General features: G+C 37.9%; 1 protein-coding gene across 1 annotated transcript; it reads right to left on the bottom strand.

The window, feature by feature from the left end:
* Positions 1-2,706: 2,706 nt before the first annotated feature.
* LOC124968044 (olfactory receptor 7D4-like) lies at positions 2,707-3,645 on the bottom strand. Its single transcript, XM_047530432.1, has one exon. It carries the CDS (start codon positions 3,643-3,645, stop codon positions 2,707-2,709), a length of 939 nt encoding a protein of 312 aa, XP_047386388.1.
* Between the last annotated feature and the right edge of the window lie 16,422 nt (positions 3,646-20,067).

Below are 20,067 nucleotides of genomic sequence, written 5' to 3'. Positions count from 1 at the left end.
CACCCATCTGCCAGGTGTTCTGTAGGGAAATTGGACTGAGAGACTATTGGCTTGGTGGTTGGGGGACTATGCTGGCAAGCAGAGGGACATGTCCACCATCTTGGGGTGCTTAGGGGTCAGTGTCTTGATAATGGACTAGGCCTGGTCCTTTTTGGCTCTGTCACCTACTCGCTGGTACCAACAGAAGTCTCCTGGCATTTTTTAAATTCCCCATGTGTTCCTGTGGAAAGGAACTGAGAGAGGCCTCTTTCCATCATTCTGAAAGGACCTAAATCCTCCTGTGACCAGGTGAGTTGGGTCAAAAACAGATCTTCTCCAGGGGAGCCATGAGATCGCTGCAACTTCGGCCGACCCCTGATTCTATCCTTGTTGTGAAACATTTGAAGGGAGTAGAAAGTCAACAATGACAGTATCAAGAATTGAACTTTATGTTATACCAACACATATCACTTTGGGAAGAAAAAAACTAGAATTGGATTGTTATTTGTATTGTCAAAAAACATAAATCACCAGTGCATAATACCCGAAACTACAGGAAAGTAAGATGAAGAATAAAATAGGAAGCCCTTTAGAGACCAAAAATATCTGAATTGCACTAAGGGAAATTGCATCAGATTCTTTTTCTATATTGTATAATTCTCCCTTATTTACACAATTTAGGCAAAACATTTTTAGAAATAAAAAACACACTTTGGTTTCTTTAAATAATAGCAAAAACATCAAAGAAAGAATTTTGGATGTATTCACTACAAAGCAGTGATAAATGTATGATATGCTTACCCTGATTTGAACATTACCCAATATAAATGTGCATCAAAATATCACATGGTAACCCATAAATATGCACAATCTTTTGTGTCAATTTAAAAAAGTGACATTTTATATTACCATCTCTGAAATTTCATAATGAAAATGCAGAGTACAGTCAAGCTTCCTGTAAAGAGGAAACCCTGAGTATAAAATGATCATTTTCTTTTCTCTTCTACTCCTATGAATGTAAATAAATTATATTATCCCATTAAAAGGTATGGGTTAAGCAAGGTACAGTGGTGCATATGCATAATTCTAACTACTCAGGAGGTTGAGGCAGGAGGATTATCATTTGAGATCACTCTGAGAAACTTAGTGAGATCCTGTCTCAAAAATGAAAAGTAAGAGGATTTGGAGATGTATTTCACTGGTAGACACTTTCCTAACATGTTCAAGGTCCTTGTTTCAATCCAAAGCAATACACAAAATACAGACTAGCTGAATGATTAAAACAGAAAGATATAAGCTGGTTGAAAGTGCAACCCTCTTCCAAAACCCAAGAAATTCATCTTACTAGTAAAGTCAGGAGAGATTGATCTGGGTGTGGTGGCATATACCTGTAATCCCAAGGACTTGGCAGGCTGAAGCTGGAGGATTGCAAGTTCAAAGCCAGCCTCAGCAACTTAGTGAGGCCCTAAACAATTTAGGGAGACCCTGTCTAAAAATAAAAAATAAAAAGGGTGGGGGATGTGTTAGGTGGTTAAGTGCCTCTGGGTTCATCCCCAGAAAAGACACAAGAGATTGAAAAGGAAGGGAAAGAAATAGCTTATTCCACACTAGTAGAAGCCAATAGCACACAGGACAAATTATGCTCATAGCACAAAGACTTCGCTGTCAGAGAAAAGTCATTAAGCCAAAAATTGTTAGAAGAAACAAGGAAGTTCATTCTATGATGATGGAAGAATCAACTCAGCAAATGACCAAAGATTTATAAATAGAAATATATCCAAAGCAGGATCACCCATATATAAAAAGCATATATTAGATACAGGAAGAGATAAACTCCATTATACTAATAACATATTCTAGCATATGAGGAAATTAGATGCCACACTATCATCAATGGACAGATCATCCAGACAAAAGATCAGCCCAGAAACTTGTAGATTAAAATGTGGTATAGAACAAAGGCACCTTGCAGACATTTATAGATCACTTTGTCCAAGAACAACAGAATTCACATTCTTCTCCATGGCAGGGGAAATGGTCTTCAGAATAGGTGGTCTCTTAGGCCCCAAAATAAGAGACAGAATATTTAAAAAATAAAAATCATATTTATTCTCTCACCACAGTGGAATAACTTTGATGTCTATCAATAAGAGAAATGACAGGAATACATAAAAATACGTACAGCGAAATGTTCTTTCAAAAAGTGGGATGGACTCAGGTCCCAGGTTATTGTGGAGCCCGACCTCATGGTCTTCCTTCCAGAAACTGAATGAGAAAAAATACCTCATATAAATATTATTGGGATTAAATACATTCTACATGTAGAAAGAGAAGCAGAGTCCTGAGATGGTGAGCACATTGACCTTAATGCCACTTCTTCTAAGGAAAACAAGAAAGAAGCAAATCAAGGTGAAGAACATGAACAATCAAGCAATAGATTGATAGAACACCATGTCAGCACATAATGAAGGTGTTTAAATCATGCTGGAAATCACAGGACTGTCTGCAAGAAAACATTCCAAACTTGAAACTTTAAGGACCACATATAGGGAAGAAATGTTCAAAAGGAACTACAGAGGCAGTTTTTGAGAAGAAAAAAAATACAAAAATATGTGTAAGAAAAATCATAGGTACTTTGAGGATATAGGTAATTAAGCATGTCAATTAGTGGAGAAAAAGAGCCAGGATATTGATATTCACATTCACCTTAAGGGTACACACTATCCTTCAAGAACAAGAGGCTGCTCTGCTGAGGAGTCTCCCAAGGGCCCCCTTCACATCCTTGTTCCTCAGGCTGTAGATGAAGGGGTTCAGCATGGGGGTGACCACAGTGTACATCACTGAAGCAATTGTGCTTCCCTGTGGAGAATGGACCACAGCAGAACTGAGGTAAACCCCAAGTCCTGTTCCATAGAACAAGGAGACCACACAGAGGTGGGAACCACAGGTGGAAAATGCTTTATACTTGCTCAGAGAGGAGGACATCCTCATTAAGGTGGAGACAATCTGAGAGTAGGAGTAGAGGATCCCAGTGACAGGAAACACAATCACCAGGGCAGTTGAAACATACATAACGATGATGCCGATGAGGGCATCAGAGCTGGCCACCTTGAAAAGTTGAACCACCTCACAGAAGAAATGAGGAATTTCAGTGCCAATGGAGAAGGTCAGTTGCTTCACCAGTAGAATATGAATCAGGGAGAAACATAACATGATGAGCCAACACATCAAAACCAGGAGGACACAGTGCCGGGGATTCATGATGACTGTGTATTTTAGAGGGTAGCAGATGGACACAAACCGGTCATATGCCATGATGGTCAGTAGCATATCATCCATTCCAACAAAAATCATGAAGAAATATACTTGAGTGAGGCATTCTAAGTAGGAAATCTCTTTGCTATGTGCATGAATGTTCACCAGCATCTTTGGGATTATGGTAGATGTGAAGCAGATGTCAATCAAGGACAGGTTGGAGAGAAAGAAGTACATGGGGGTGTGGAGATGGGAGTCAGAGCTGACAGCCAGGATGATGAGCAGGTTCCCAAGCACTGTGACCAGGTACATGGACAGGAACAGTCCAAAGAGGATGGGCTGCAGTTCTGGGTCCTCCGACAGGCCCACTAGGAGGAATTGGGATAGAACTGTGTGGTTCTCCACTTCCATGTAGCTGGTGTATCTGCTGGAAGAGGTGTAAAAGCAAGGTGGCTGCCTAGCCAACTGGCACCTTGGCTAGTTACCACTTAACCATCTCACTCTTTGGAAGGAAGCCCCTTTAGTGAATTCTCAGTATAACAGTGGTTCACTCAGCCGAGGGGCAAGCCATGTCCCTTTATGTATTTTTAGTTACAGAAAATTTTGGGATGCAATTTGAGATAATCATACAAGGATGGATTATAATTTTTTCCACTTCAGTCCCCAGTACTTCCCCTACACCTCCCAATCTCTCCAACCCCATTGCTCTTCCTCTACTCTCCTGGTCTTCCTTCTATTGATTTACATATTTTTTAAAATTTTAATTAGTGCTTTATAGGCATACAAGGCAGGGAAATTCCCTGTAGCACATTTGTATATGTGGAGAGAATAATTTGGTCAATTTCATTGTACATTTCTTCTCCTTCCCTGTCCCTCCTCCCACTCATCTGCTCCACTGATCTCCCTTCTATTTTCATAGAATTTCTGCGGGGGTGTCTGGAATTCCATCCAGTGCTTGACAAAGATCCTCTGGAGGATAACTGCAAAGGCTCATCCTAAAAGGAATTGCCGGATGTTTTGCTCCGAAGCATGGTGTTCTTTCTGCTGTGTTTTTCTGATAATATATTACTCATTTTAGTCTGAATGAATTGCTTAAGGGGATGAGGGGAATACAACAAAAATTCCAGAAAATATTACCTACAATCTGAAAAACAATGGGTCTTTACCACTAACAAAATTAAAAATAATTTTGCAACCATGCAATGAGTCCCTGAAAGCCTCTGGAGAAGATAGTTATAAATCTGCCTTTGTCTCCAACAGACTAGTTAAATTTTAACCATGGTTTTGTTTATGTGTGAGGTAAGAGAAGAAGGTTCCAAAACATTCCTTCCTTCCTACAAAGAATATGTCACCCCTATAATAAACGTTGGCACACAATAACCATTGGGACCGCTGCCCTCCTGTAACCCTTAACTCAGCAATTTAGATATTAACCAGATGGACCTAGTAGAGATGGTCACATGAGATTACTTGTCTATCGCTTTAACAGCGAGAATAATAAGAATAGTCTTAGGTCACATAGAGTTTAGATATTAAGGAAATAAACATTGTATTAGCTCATCGATGTAGTTAGATATTCTTAAAACAATTGTGATTAGGTAAGGATGATCTGTAAGGTTACTGTTTTCTCATAATTTTTCTGTACCTTGTTAAAAACAATTTCTGCCTATGCTTTGGAAACTTCTTTAATATTAACCACAAGACTGCCATTATAGCCTGAAGAAAAATGTATATAAACCCAGCCTTCCCCAGAATAAAGTGGGATTGATTGCACCAGAACTAGAGTCTGTGTCTTTCATTCTCCACCCATCGCCGACGCTGTCTCCCCGCACCCCGTTTACCAGTGTGGAACACATGGACTCCTGCTAGGGCTGGACCCCAGCAAATTTCCCCTCCCCCCTTTTTCTTTTAAATGTGTGTGATTGTTTACACTTCCTTTCATGTAGCAGAAATTTCTTCTCTTTGTATGTTGTAAACACTTTTACTGTAATTGTGCCATTTGAAATTATGGGCATAAACTAATTTTTTATTTGATTTGACCTTTCCAAATTAGTTGAAATTTCCTGTCTTTTCCTTGATAATCTCCATGCTTCTCTACATTGGTGATTAAACATCGATGTTTTACACAAACCACCCTGACACTTCATAGTGATGTAACAGTTAATTCGTAATATGGTGAATATTTCCTTTCAGAAATGTGGTTATTATGTTCATGTTGTAAGATTTTAAAATGTCTGTGTTCAAAGTAGCAGTCTCAATAAATAATATCTCTTATTATAATCATTGTCACTCTAATACTGTTTATTATAATTATTTTGGATGTCCATCTCTCCCAAGGACAGTCTAGAGTTATGATATAAAAATTGGATTTTTGAGTCAGACAGATGAGATGATGCAATTGTTCTGTGGTTCCTGTGTTACTATGGGCATTTCATAAATGTGAACTTCTCTTCCTAAAGTCTCAGTGAATCTTTACTCTCTTGCACTGATCAACATCCCCTCAACTGTGACAGCTACCATGGATGGAATGCTGATCATTATAAACACAGCAGGCTTATTACCTCTTTTAACTGCCATACAGCACTTCTAAATAATGAAGACCTTTATGTTTCCTTCTTCCAGAGAATATCTTTTGGTGAGTTCTTCCAAGAAGAGGAAAGACATTGTGGACTGCATAGATAAGAGGAAGAAAAAGCACACTTCAGTTAAAACCATAAAGATGACACAGAAGGGAGTCTGTGTCTGTGGTCTGGAGTGGGTGGGTAGTGTGTAAAATCAGCAGGTGGTGGCAAAAATATGTTTGAAGAAATTGATTTAAACTATTCAAGAATTAGAATTTTCTTATAAACATTAAAATGCAAATTAAAGATTTTAAAATATATATATTTTTTTACATTCTGCAGGATAAAAAATAAAAGTGTCAGTATTTGAAGGCCTAAAGGTTGTCAATTAGTTCAAGACAGAAAATCCTTGTTGAGGACCAATTTGGTCTGTGAAGATGGGTAGGAGGGTCTTCTCTGAAGTTGTAATGCCAGCCTGAGAGAAGGATGGGTCGTTGCTAATCAGAGGAGGTAAGGGTCAGGAAATAACCCAGGCTGAAAGAACCAGAAAGTGTGGTTGTGAGCTTGGTAAAGGATGGGATTAGAACAGGACCAACCAGAGTGATGGGGAGCAGAGGACCAGCTAGGAGGGATGGAGTGTATGAGGCCCATGGTCAGATTAGAAGATCAGGAGAGTAGAGGAAAGGGACAGCAGGAGAAGGAGGGGATTGAAATGGAGCGAATTACATTCCATGCATGATTAGGTCAAAATGAACCCTACTATCATATAAAACTGCAGTGCACTAATAAAAACATTAAAATATATGCATGTACTTAGTGTATCATTAAATGGAAATAAAGATGTAAAAGTGATTCTAGTGCTTAAAAAGAGTTAAATAAAATGTGCTTCTATCTATTAAAAAATAACACATGATGATAAGGTAATACCAATTCTAAGAATATAAGCTTTCTTAACCTAAGGATGTTTGTTGACATAAATCATGATGAAAATAGGTGAATATAAATTGAATTCATGATCAAAATAGAAAAGATGAATTTGAGACTATACAACAGCCATTTATGGGATTAGCTTCCAGGGATGGGGCTACTGGTCAACAAAGACACCAAATACATTTTCCTAACAGTACAGAGTGATTGTTCTCAAACCACAGTCAACAGGTGTTCTTATATTAAAACACTAGAGTGTATTTGTGTTAAATTCATGAACGTTTCTAGACAGTCCCCTCCAACTTAAATCATTTCATATTTTCTGAGCATTTAGAGGGATTGACACATGAAAAGAGGAATTGGACTGATTATAAAACATCCTAAATAATGACTTTACTGGTAGATGTTGTGACCCTGATGTGAAATGACAACTACAATAATATAAACTAACAAAAGTTTTCAGTAGGTCAAATCTGTCAGTAAAAAATATTTGCAAAATACAATAGAAAATTTCAACCAATTTTGAACAAAGTGCACAAAACCTTCTGCATAATAGGTCCTCATTGAGAAACCATCCAATAAAGAATTAGATGCAGGAAGTCTCACAAGAGCCTGGAATTCATAGGAAAGCATGGTGACAAGTTTGGGACTCACCAGAATATAATTCTCATTGGAAAGAGGGTCTGTAATCCAAAGAGTAAGAAAAGGAAACAGAATAGCTGGAAGAGACAATGGAAATTAAAGTTCTTCCAAAGTACAGGAACTCACTGCATTGACAACATAAATAGGAGGCTCCCCAGTATCATTTTCTAGAGGCAAAGCCCAGTACCCATGTTCTCTCCTGTTTTCCTTCAGATTCCACAAGACTCAGGGGGACACAGTGACTCCCTCGATGACTATCACTGAGGCTTTCTCCATGATCTGTCCCCAGGAAGCCCACATGGGTTCGTATGAGGGCTGAGGTCACAGAATTAACATTTGAGGGACAATGTGGCACATTTATGGTTTCTGGCACCTCAAAGTTTCAATTCTCAGAGCTCCTCATTAATCACTGTGTTGTCTTTCTGTCCTCCAAAAAATGCAACTCCCTTGAGGTACAAAGAGGTAGGCAGAGTGGAAATTGTTCAGTCAATTTTGTGTCTAGGGAGGTAACATGGAGTGACACCAATTTATTTCCTTTGAGGAAAAAGCATTTGGTTTGATTTCAGAGTCACAAGGCTTACTCTAAGCAATGTTAATTTCTACAAGGAACCAATCCCAGGAGCAGTATTTCTGTGCTCTACCTCCTTAGAAGAATATGTAGGGACTTTAAGGATCATTTGGTATTCACATTATTCAAATTGTCAGATAAAATTGTATGTACTTATTGTGTATGGGAAGCTCACTTATTTCTTCAGTCTGTGAAGGGGGATCCCTGTCCCTTTAAGAAACTCAGTGCCCACCCAGACCTGCATTTCCCTGCTCTTGTTCTGATTCCTTCTTTCAGCCTTTGGAATGTAGAGCTTCTCTCTAATAAGAGTTGTTTCCTGGAGATTCTCCAACTCTTCCCCACTCTTCCTATAAGCTGTTGGCTCCTGTCACATTTCCTACATGCAATTGTTTATTCAACAAGTGCACTTCAAAATCTTTACACATGAGATATTGTAAATTTTGTTCCACATTTTATTTTATTTTTCTGTTATATACCCTAACTACTTTTAATGGCAATTTTGACTTACATATAGCTCTTATTAGTTCTATATTCTTGCAGGAATCATCTCACCTTAATGTCCCCAAATGGCATCTAACCATATTGTAATTACATTTTTAAAATTTTTATAGGTGAAGAAAATTATACATAATACTAGGATTCATTGTTACATTTCCACACATGCACAAAACATAATTTGATCAGTTCTATTCCTCCATTTCCCTCAGCTCCTCCATCCCTCTCACCCCCTTTATATACCCTAGTGTTCTCATTTCTGTTTCTATGAGATCTTTTCCAAACTTTTCTTTCTGGTTTCCACATATGAGAGAAAACACATGACCTTTGGATTTTTTAACACAATGCTCTCCCATATATCCATTCTCCTGCAAATTACATAGGTATTTCTGATGTTCAACACTCAGTTCAGTTGCCTTTCTCATACTACCAGCTCCTTAAAATATACTTCCTCTCTGAGCCCACACATTTCTATTTCAAAGAAGACTCTTCTATTCACTTTCCATCATAAATTGGTTCTCAGTGCTGTTTTTATTTACTCCCATTCTGCTGACCATATTTTTATTATGGAAAAGGTGAAAGTTATTAACACTTATATATATCCTGAATATTCTAGATGGTTTGGGATAGAGAAACCCTGAATAATTGAAATCTAGGTCATCAACTATATTCTGCCATTTAACTAAGCTTTTAACACAATACATACCACTCCACCATGTACACACAGGAGCACACACAGTCACACATTCCTTGCAAGTATTTTAATGTATGTGCCTTTGTTTTCTCCACTTATCTGTGCAGTCCCCATGTTTTTCCTCTTCTTGGAAGAATTCACCATGCAGGCATCATTGTCTGAAGGAAGGAGTCACAGGATCTTCATTAACTAGAAATGCTCTGTGGAGCTCAAAAGAGGTAAGAAACATGTTGTATTTGTAGTGATCACAACTCTGGCCTTGTGGGCTGCCACAGGTTAAGAAGGATATTTATTGATAGATGACAGCCATGCAGACACACTTATTGTGATGTACAAAGTAAAAGCTCACATTTATGACATGCCTTTTGTATGCCCCAGGAACTGTAGCAGAAAAGTTACAATCCTCATCTCACTGAAATTCCCTCTTCAACTATACAGTGAACATTTTCAATCCCTGGTGGGGAGGTGAGGTAATTTCAGCTAAGAGAGTTTAAATAACTTTCTCAAGGTCACACACATTATAAGCAGGTAGACCAAAACTCCATTCCAGGTTGTTGGATTCAAGAAGCCAATATCTAAATCACAACTCTTCTGTATCTTGTGAGAAGACACATATCCAAATTATTTATCCTAGATTTTATAGGAGGATTTTAATAATAATAAGTAATAATTATATAAGTCACATCTATGACTTATTGAAATTCTACCATATATACAGACACTTTAAAATTCCAAAATCAAGGAAGTAAAGACATTTATATTTTTTAAAAGATGATAAACAATCCTCTAGGAACTAATGCACATTCCTAGAAAATGTCAAGTCATGGAATAAAAGTGGACCTGAAAGTTTGTGTTCAATAGGTATGGTGGGGCTTAGAGAATGAGCAGTGTGGGTGTTCACCCAAGAGTCATACTGTAAAGTGGCAGCTACCTCAGTTGCCCCTTGGCTGACCTTGAATGTTACTTCCCTCCACCTTTTACCCACAAGGTACACTAGGTACATGGGAGCAGAGAACCACACAGCCATATCACAATTCCTCCTCCTGGGACTCTCAAAGGATCTGGATCTACAACCCATCCTCTTTGGACTGTTCCTGTCCATGTACCTGGTCACAGTGCTTGGGAACCTGCTCATCCTCCTGGTGGTCAGCTCTGACTCCCACCTCCACACTCCCATGTACTTCTTCCTCTCCAACCTGTCCTTTGTAGACATCTGTATCACTTCTACCACCATCCCCAAATGCTGGTGAACATCCATTCACAGAGCAATGGCATCTCCTACACAGAATGCCTCTCTCAAGTGTATTTTTATTATTTTTCTTGGAGTATATAATTTCCTACTGTGATGGCCTTTGACCACTTTGTGGCCATCTGTCACCCCTTGATCTACACAGTCATCATGAATCCCTGGCTCTGTGTCCTCCTGGTTCTGATGTCTTGGCTCCTCATGTTCTGGATCTCCCTGATTCATATTCTGCTACTGAATTAACTGTCCTTCTCCATAGGCACTGAAATTCCTCATTTCTTCTGTGAACTGGCTCAGCTTCTCAAGTTGGCTGGCTTTGATGCCTTTATCAATAACAACTTCACTTATGTGGCAAATGCCCTGCTTTGTGTGATTCCTATGACAGGGATCCTCTTCTCTTACTCTCAGGTTGTCTCCACCTTAGTGAGGATGTCCTCCATTGAGAGCAAGTATAAGGCATTTTCCACCTGTGGCTCCCACCTCTGCGTGGTCTCCTTGTTCTATGGAACAGGACTTGGGGTTTATCTCAGTTCTTCTGTGACCCATTCTTCCCAGAGTAGCTCCATTTCCTCAGTGATGTACACTGTGGTCACCCCCATGCTGACCCCTTCATTGACAGCCTGAGGAACAAGGATGTGAAGGGGGCCCTGGGGAGACTCCTCAGAAGAGCAGCTTCTTGTCCTTGATGGATCACTGACCTCAGAACTTGGATCCTCAGCACTAAAGTGATGTTGCGTGCCCCTATGTCAAATGATGTGAATTTCAGTGTCCTCCCTAAAACACATACTGCATTTTCCCATCCCCAAAAGTTGAAAAGACTTTTGTGTGTATGATATTTTACTTGTTTCTCTTCAACAACCCCCTTTTACATTATTTCCTCTGTATGCATGGTCCTTAAAGTTCCATATTTTCATCAGTTTTCTTATAAGTATTCCTTATATTTTTAATTTCTTTCTTTTTTTTTTTGATTATTAGGGATTGAACCCAGGGGTGCTTTACCATGAGCTACATTATCAACCCTTTTCATTTTTCATTTTGAGGCAGCGTCTTGGTAAGCTGTAGCTCTCCTCAAACTTAAAATCGGCCTGCTTCAGCCACTAGTGTAGCTGGAATTACAAGTGTGTGCCTCTGCTCCCAGCCCTAACTTGATGTTTAAAGCACCTAACATATCAAGGCTGACATGGTTGCCTCAAAAATTATCCTCTTAATGATTTTCAGTTTTCTAACCACAAGAAATAATGGATATTTGAGGTGCTGTCTATGCTAATAACCCTGATTTACTGTTTCTGCAATGTGTCCTTTATCAAAACATCCATCACATTTAGCCCATTGAGATATACAATTGAGTGTCCATTTAAAATAAGTTAAAACTAAAAATTATCCTTTTAAATGTTAATATTCTTCACCTTAACTTGATTGTTTTCATATTTTCCTTGGTGATAATGGAATGAAAAGAATACAATCAAGGCAAATTGCTTACCATATCAAAACCATGCTTATTGCTTTTAGACATGTAACTTTGTTTATTCTTTAAAACATTTTTTTGAGATATTTTCTCTAATTCACTCTATTTCTGAGCAGGAGAGACTGTGAGATTAAGATTGATTCTAACCTTGCAGTGTCCTTACTTTTCATAAGATTGCTTGGATTTTCGACCTAACAGCTGGAATATACTTTGACAGTGGTTTGATCATTGGGTTCATGGTGATAGCCAAGGGGAAGTCTCAGATGTGGGTATGTCCATTTTGACTCCTGATGTTTTCTTTCTTTCTTTCTTTCTTTCTTTCTTTCTTTCTTTCTTTCTTTCTTTCTTTCTTTCTTCCTTCCTTCTTTCTTGTTTTCTGATTTCACTCCCTTATTCCCTCCTTTCTTTTTTTGAACTCTTTCACTTTTAAAGTTAACCCAATTCCTTCCTTCTTTTGGCTGAGTAATATCTACTGTATGAATACACAGAAGTTGTTCATCCATTCATCCATTGGTGTCCATTTGGGTAATGTCCATCTTTTGGGTATTTTAAATAATGCTGCTATCAGTCTTCATGTGCATTTATTTGTTTAAGCATTTTTCAGTCCTTTGGGGAATATTCCTATGAGTGAGAATACAGAATCATGTGATAATTACAGGGTCATATTTTTGAGGAATCACCAAAATGTTTTTAAGAGTGGCTGATATATTTTACATTCACCACAATATCTCAGGTTATAACATCACACTTTGCCTATAATTTTTTTTCTTAAAAAAATACAGGGTGGGGAAGTAGATTTCACCAAAACAGAGGTAAGATCAGTAGAGGAGATGAAGCTGATTGAGGAGGACGAGAAGGGCTGGGGAAAGGGAAGAACAGTGGACTGATTCCGACTGAACTTGTGTATGTGCATGCATGGATGTGGCATGGTTAGCCCCGGAATCGGGTGTATCCACAGGATACTAGTTTTTAAAAAAGTTAACTACAAATGGATTGAAGAGGTATCAGTGAAGGGGAGTTGGGAGGGGGAGTGCTGGGGACTGAATTGGAGCGGGTTGTGCTCCATGTTTTTGTGATTCTGTCAGGGTGTATCTTGATATTTATATAACTAATAAGGAAATAATAAGAAGAATGCTATTATTTCTATATCACAGCTAATATTAAAATTAAACATAATGATCATATTTTTAAAATAATTTTTAAAACATTACTGTTTTATATGAAGTCATTACAATTTCTTCTGTAAAGCAAACACTGATGCAAATTTAAAAAGGTTCTGTTTTTTCAATAATGAAAAAAAAAGATGCTCACAGCCTCCCAGTGGATGAGAAGTGGCATGTCCCTGTGCTTCTGATGTCCCTTTCTCTGTGACTGATGGAGCATCTCTGCTTATGCTTGTTGGAGAGTTGTGGTCTTCTGTGGAGAAGCATTCTTTTCAATCCTTCACTCTTCTGTAAATATCTAGCTCGTATTTTTGTGTTTGACTTGAACATATTTTGGATACTTGGTCCTTTTTGGTGTGCATTTTGACAATACTTGCCCATTCTGTATGTTTTCTTTCCACCTTTTTCTGGTTCACAATTACTATTATTAACAACACTAATCAGTTTTGCAAGAGATTTCATGGCATTACTTCTCTTGCCTCCCTGAGATTTCATGTCCTTCTCCAAGCTACCAAGGTCCCCAGCTTATGACTTCTGACAGCCACCACTTCATTCTGTGCCTATGAGTCAGACTCATTTGGAGTCCACCCATGCGTGACCTCATGCAGCGTTTCTCTTTGTATGCTTGGCTCTTCCTCTAAACATGAAGTCCTCCAAGTTCCATGACGGAGTAGGTGGTGGAATTTCCTGTTTTCTTTCTTTCTTTCTTTCCAGTGTTTTTGATCACATTTTCTTTCTGATCATCTGATGATGAACGTTGGGTTGATTTCATGTCTTGGATGTTGTGAGTAATGATGTCTTAACAAAGGCACTGGGCATGTATCTTGACATACTGATTCAATATCATTGGTATATAAATGCAGAGGTGGTGCTGTTGGATCATATGGTAATTCTATTTTTCATTTTTTTAATAAAGTATGGTAACTTGCTTTAATTTTTCCATTCATCCTTAGAACAAAGAGGGATAGCACATTAGGTGATTTGTGGTCCAAGAAGAGGTCTTCCAGGTGATTGGGTGGCATGGCCCACCTCCATACTGTGTTCTGTGGTGGCTGCACTAACTTACATTCCTGCCAAGAGTGCTCAGCAGGTGCTGGTCAACCCCAGTTACCTTTTGTATTTATGATAGTGGCCACTCTAATTGGGGTAAGGTGATATCTCACTGTGGTTTTTGTTGCATTAGTCTGATTATTAGCGATGCTGAACATTTTTATACACCAATTTTCCATTTGTGTGTCTTCTCTATTATGGCGTCATTGTTATATATAATGGTGGAGTTCATTTGGACACATTGATAAATACATAAAGCACAATGTATTCCATTTTAACCCAGCATCTTTCCTTTCTCTTGCCTGCTCCTGTGTGTCTTTCATTACTGCACTATGATCATCAATAATATTGAGTTCATTCTGCTATATTCATAAAAGGAAGCTGTCTTTTTATTTTCATTTGGTTAACATATTATTGTAGTTAACAGTATATTAATAATTTAGTTTTTAAACTTCATATTAACAATATATGTAAATATATAAAAATATGTAAAAATATATGTAAATATGATTTACATAGCCCTATGGGGAGTATTAGAATATTCTGAATTTGAGATGTTTTACTGGTGAGTTTGATACACTTTCAGAGTGTTTGGTTAACTCATTAGCGTGCTTTCTACAAACTCATTCACATTTTGCTACCCCGAGCAACAACTCTCTTTAGCATTTCTTGAAGGCCATCTGGTGGTGATTAACTCCTTTTCTCCTGTTTTGAGGGAGTCTTTACCTCTCCTGCACTTCTGAAAGACTGCTTTATTGAGTAGAGGACCCCTTTTGGAAGGCACAACATACAAAAAGTAACTCAAAAATGTTCAATGGTTTTAATGTAATGGTTAAAAACATAAAGTTCTTGGAAGAAAACAGAGAAATGACTTCATTATCTTGAATTCTGCAATGGATTTTTGCATCTGACACCAAACATATGAGTAGTAAAAAGCAAAAATAGATATGTTGGGCTTTATCAAAATCAGAATATCTATGCCTCAAAAGCCATCAATAAGAAAATGATTGGGTTCTTTGTATTTTTGGTGTAAATTTTTAAGTTGTTTATAATTTTTGGAGATTAGTGCTATATGTGAAATGCATGTGGAAAAGATTGTCTCCCACCCTTGCTCTCTTTTCACTTTATTGATTGTTTTATTTGCTGAGAAATAGCTTTTGAATTTGAATCCATCCCATTTATTGATACTTGCTTTCATTTCTTGTGCTCTAGGAGTCTTGTTAAGGAAATCTGGTCCTAAGCCAACAGGATGAAGATTTGGACTTACTTTTTTCACACACACTTCAGATAGAGCACTAATCTCCAAAATTTATTAAGAACTTTAAAAACTTTACACTAAAAATACAAAGAAACCAATTAATAAATGGGCTAAGGAACTGAGCATACACTTCACAGAAGAAGATATACAGGTGATCAACAAATGTATGAAAAAGTGTTCAACAAATCTAGTGATTACAGAAGTGTAAATCAAAACCACCCTAAGATTTCATCTTACTACAATTAGATTGGCAATTATAAAGAATACAGGCAGTATTAAGTATAGGCAAGGATGTGGGGAAAAGGTACACTCATACATTGCTGGTGGGACTGTAAAATGGTTCAAACATTATGAAAAGCAGTATGGAGATTCCTCAGAAAACTTGGAATGGAACCACCATTTGACCCAGTTGTCCCACTACTTGGTTTATATCCAAAGGACTTAAAATCAACATACTACAGTGATGCAGCCACATCAATGTTTATAGCAGCTCAATTCACAGTAGCTAGATTGTGGAACCAACTCAGATGCCTTCAACAGATGAATGGTAAAGAAACTGTGGTATATATATATATATATATATATATATATATATATATACACAATGGAATATTAGTCAGTCATAAAGAAGACTAAAATTATGGCATTTGCAGGTAAATGGATGGAGCTGGAGAATATCATGCTAAGTGAAATAAGCCAGTCTCCCAAAACCAAAAACCAATTTTTTCTCTGATAAATGGATGATGATACACAAGGGGGGAAGGGTTAAGAGAAGAATGGAGGAACTTTGGATTGTGTAGAGGGAAATGAGGGTGGGCAGAGGGCAGGGGAAAGGAAAGATAATAGAATGGGACAAACATCATTACCCCATGTACATGTACAATTACACAGTGTGACTCTACATTGTGTGCAACCAGAGAAATGAAAAGTTATACTCCATTTATGTACAATGAATCAAAATAAAATAAAGTAAAAAATGAAGCATAGCAGAAGCATAAAAAGAAGACACAGAGAAAAATGGAAATGTATAAAGATGCAAAAATAAGTGTACAAGCTTACAGTTCAATATATGATTAATTGATTTTGACAATTTGATATTAACACACAGTGGGAAAGGATCATATCTTCAGTCAGTTGTGCTAGATAAATTGGATTTACACTTCAGAAGAGGTAAAATAGACCCTTATGTCACACTATGAACACACACACACACATACTCACCCACACATCGAAATGAATAAAAGACATAAGAAGAGCTTAAAATACTAAAAGATTCATAGGAAAAAGCTACATGATGCATTTGAACAATGATTATTTTATATAAGCAAATATTTTGACAGCAGAAGCAAAAATATTAAAATGAGATTGCATCCCACTGAACATTTCCACAGAGCAAAAGAGTCAACTCACAGAGTGAGGACACAGTCTCCAGAACAGGAGAATATATTTGGAAATCATATAAATCATACTCAGATAAGAGAGAAACAGAGAAAATATATGGAAATCAAACAACCAATAGTAAGAAAACAAACAGCTTCTTTAAAAAAGGACCAAGGACCTGAACAGACGATCCTCAGAAGAAGAGATACATGCACACAGGAGAGTCTGGTCAGTTCCATCCTATGGTTCCTCCCTTTTCCAGTCCCACCCACTGAATTTTACCCTTCTGTATATCTATAAAGCACTAATTTTAAATAAAACTCTAAATAAATAAAAGAAAAAGTAATAGAATCGAGGAAAGGAAACAGAGGGAGGAATGAGAGGAGGGGAAGGAGAAGTACTGAGGACTGAAGTGGAGCAGATTAGAGTTCATGCTTGTATAAGGGTCCATCTATGTATTCTTAAATAGGTAAAGAAAACGTGCTCTGTGTGTGGACAGACAGGTGGACAGACAGACACACAGAGGAGGGTATTCAGGCATAAGAAAAAAGGAAATCCTGTCATTCACAAGAACATGGATGAACCTGGAGAACGTTATATTAGGTGAGATAAAACAGGGACAGGAAGGTCACTACTCACTCATGGAATTTTAGAAACTTGATCTCAATAAAAACCTAGAGCAGCCAGGGGTGGTACTAGAGCAATATTGGTCAGAGGAAACAAAAGTACAGCTAGCTAGGGAAAAACAGTTCAAGAGAAGTCCTCTACAGTTTGGTGACTATAGCTAGTGATATGTCATGTTCTTGAAAAATTCTGAATGGATAGTAAATGACTCATCACAAAAATGACATAAATATGAGGTTACACACATGCTGATTTCCTAGATTTAACTGTCTTTCGGTGTGTAATGCTTCTAAACACAAGGTCATACACAATCAACACAATTCTGTCCATTAAAAATTATTTAATTCCTTCTGTTAGATTATGTAGAGGGAAATGAGAGGGAGGAGGGTAGGAGGTATGAAAAATGGTGGAATGAGACAGATATGATTACCCTATGTACATGTATGGTTACATGAATGGTATGAACCTACATCATGTACAATCATAGAAATGAAAAGATGTACCCCATTTGTGTACAATGAATCAAAATGCAGTCTGTAAAAAATTAAAAGCTAAATAAAAAATAATTATAAAAGAAAGGATGGAATTCTTTTCCATCAATAACATTGTGGTGGACACCAATCATCCATTAAACCTCCAAAGACCCTTTAAGGGAGATGTCATAGGAAGCTCCAGGATTGTGTCCTTATAGCAAGTAATACTTCCTTACAGGACACCTTGTGACTTTTACACCTGACCGAAAAAAGTGAGTTTTCCTTTGGAGGAAACCCTCTCTCTACTGACTGGGGGCATAGATAAACACAAAACTGACTGAAAATTTTCCATTCTGCTGTCTCTGTCATACTCCAAGGGGGCAGAATTATTTGGAAATGAAAAGACAGTGGAACAATCTGCTTAATTAGGAGCTCTGAGAATTCAGCACTTGAGAGGACAGAAACTTTAAACATGCCCCTGTGCCATTCTCCTGTGATTCTGGGATGCAGCCTTCTTGAAAACCCACGTGGGCTTCCCAGGGACAGAAGACAGAGAAGAGAAAGCATCAGCCTTAGCCTCCAGCCAGGGTGTCCGAGTGAGGCTCCTGAGCAGGAAGAGGACAGGGGAGGACCTGCATCCTGGGCTCTGCCTCCACAATCAGGACACCAGCAATGTCCTGGACTCACCTGTTCTTTGAAGCTGTGGTTCCTGCACCCTGACGGAACTTTAGTTTTCATTGAGACCTCTGTTCCCAGCTCCTATTCTGTTTCCTTCTCTCCCTTTGGATTCTAGAATCTGTCTCCAGTCAGTTATTTCCTGGAGAGTCTCCAACTCTTCTCCACACTTTCCTGTGTTGGATTTGCTGCACCCAGGTATTCATTTATTTACTTATGTAATCTTAAGGTCTCATTATTATTATTATTTCTTCTGAGTTATGCATAACAGGATTCATTTTGATGTAATTATGAAGCATGGAATGTAATTTGCTCTAGTTCAGTCCCCCGTATTGGTCCTCTACCTTCCCTCCTCCCTTCCTCTACTCCACTAATCTTCTGCTATTTACTTTAATTTTCTATTTTATTTCTATATTTCTTTATTTTCAGTGGTGTCTTGTGGATATCCAGATGCTGAGACTCACTGTGGTATTCATGTATGTACAAGGGAAAGTTCCATCAGATTCCTCCCTCTGTCCTCCCTTCTCCCATTCCTTCTCCGTCCCCTCAGTCCCCTTCATCTGGTCCAACCATCTTTGTTGTATTTTGATGGAACTCCTTGTTTTCCCTTTCACTCTTTTTTTCCCCTTATTTTGGACTACCTTCCACCTATCAGAGAAAACATTCACCTTCACGGACGATCTGTTTATTCAGGTACTGTTTATTTCAAAATCTATGGAAACTTTCTGTTCCGTTCCCTTACTAGTTTTGCAAGCAGATTTGACTTACTGATAGCTCTTATTCCTCGACAGTTCTTATGTCATGATACTTATTGTTGATTGTCCACAATCACATCCACCAATAATGCAGTTATTTCTGGTGCTTAATAATCAGTCCAGCTTCCTTCTTTTATGTTACCCATCTCTTTAAATGTTCATGAAAGTATCAAATGATTGAAACTGCAGGAGATGGTTTTGTTGTGTTTGTGCATTTAACACACTACTTCAGTGTTTAATATTAACTCTCCTGTGGAGAGTGCTTTGAAAAACAACCATTCTCTTATATCCTGCTACTTTACTGAATTCACTTATGAGTTCTAAAAGTTTTCTGGTGGAATTTCCTGGTTCCTCTAAGTATATAATCATATCATCAGCAAATAGGGATAGTTTGAGTTCTTCTTTTCCTATTTGTATCCCTTTAATTTCTTTGGTCTGTCTAATTGCTCTGGCTAGAGTTTCAAGGATGATATTGAATAGAAGTGGTGAAAGGGGGCATCCCTGCCTTGTTCCAGTTTTTAGGGGGAATGCTTTCAGTTTTTCACCATTTAGAATGATATTAGCCATGGCCTTAGCATAGATGGCCTTTACAATGTTAAGGAATGTTCCCACTATCCCTATTTTTTCTAGTGTTGTGAGCATGAAGGGGTGCTGTATTTTATCAAATGCTTTTTCTGCATCTATTGAAATAATCATGTGATTCTTGACTTTAAGTCTATTGATATGATGAATTACATTTATTGATTTCCTGATGTTGAAACAACCTTGCATCCCTGGGATGAAACCCACTTGATCATGGTGCACTATCTTTTTAATATGTTTTTGTATGCAATTTGCTAAAATATTGTTGATAATTT

The sequence above is a fragment of the Sciurus carolinensis genome, chromosome 17, assembly GCF_902686445.1.
Source record: "Sciurus carolinensis chromosome 17, mSciCar1.2, whole genome shotgun sequence".
NCBI lineage: Eukaryota > Metazoa > Chordata > Mammalia > Rodentia > Sciuridae > Sciurus > Sciurus carolinensis.
This window is presented reverse-complemented; position numbering and strand designations above follow the sequence as displayed.

Coding starts and splice junctions, on each gene's coding strand:
- LOC124968044 (XM_047530432.1), bottom strand. CDS start 3,645: ATGGAAGTGGAGAACCACACAGTTCTATCCCAATTCCTCCTAGTGGGC.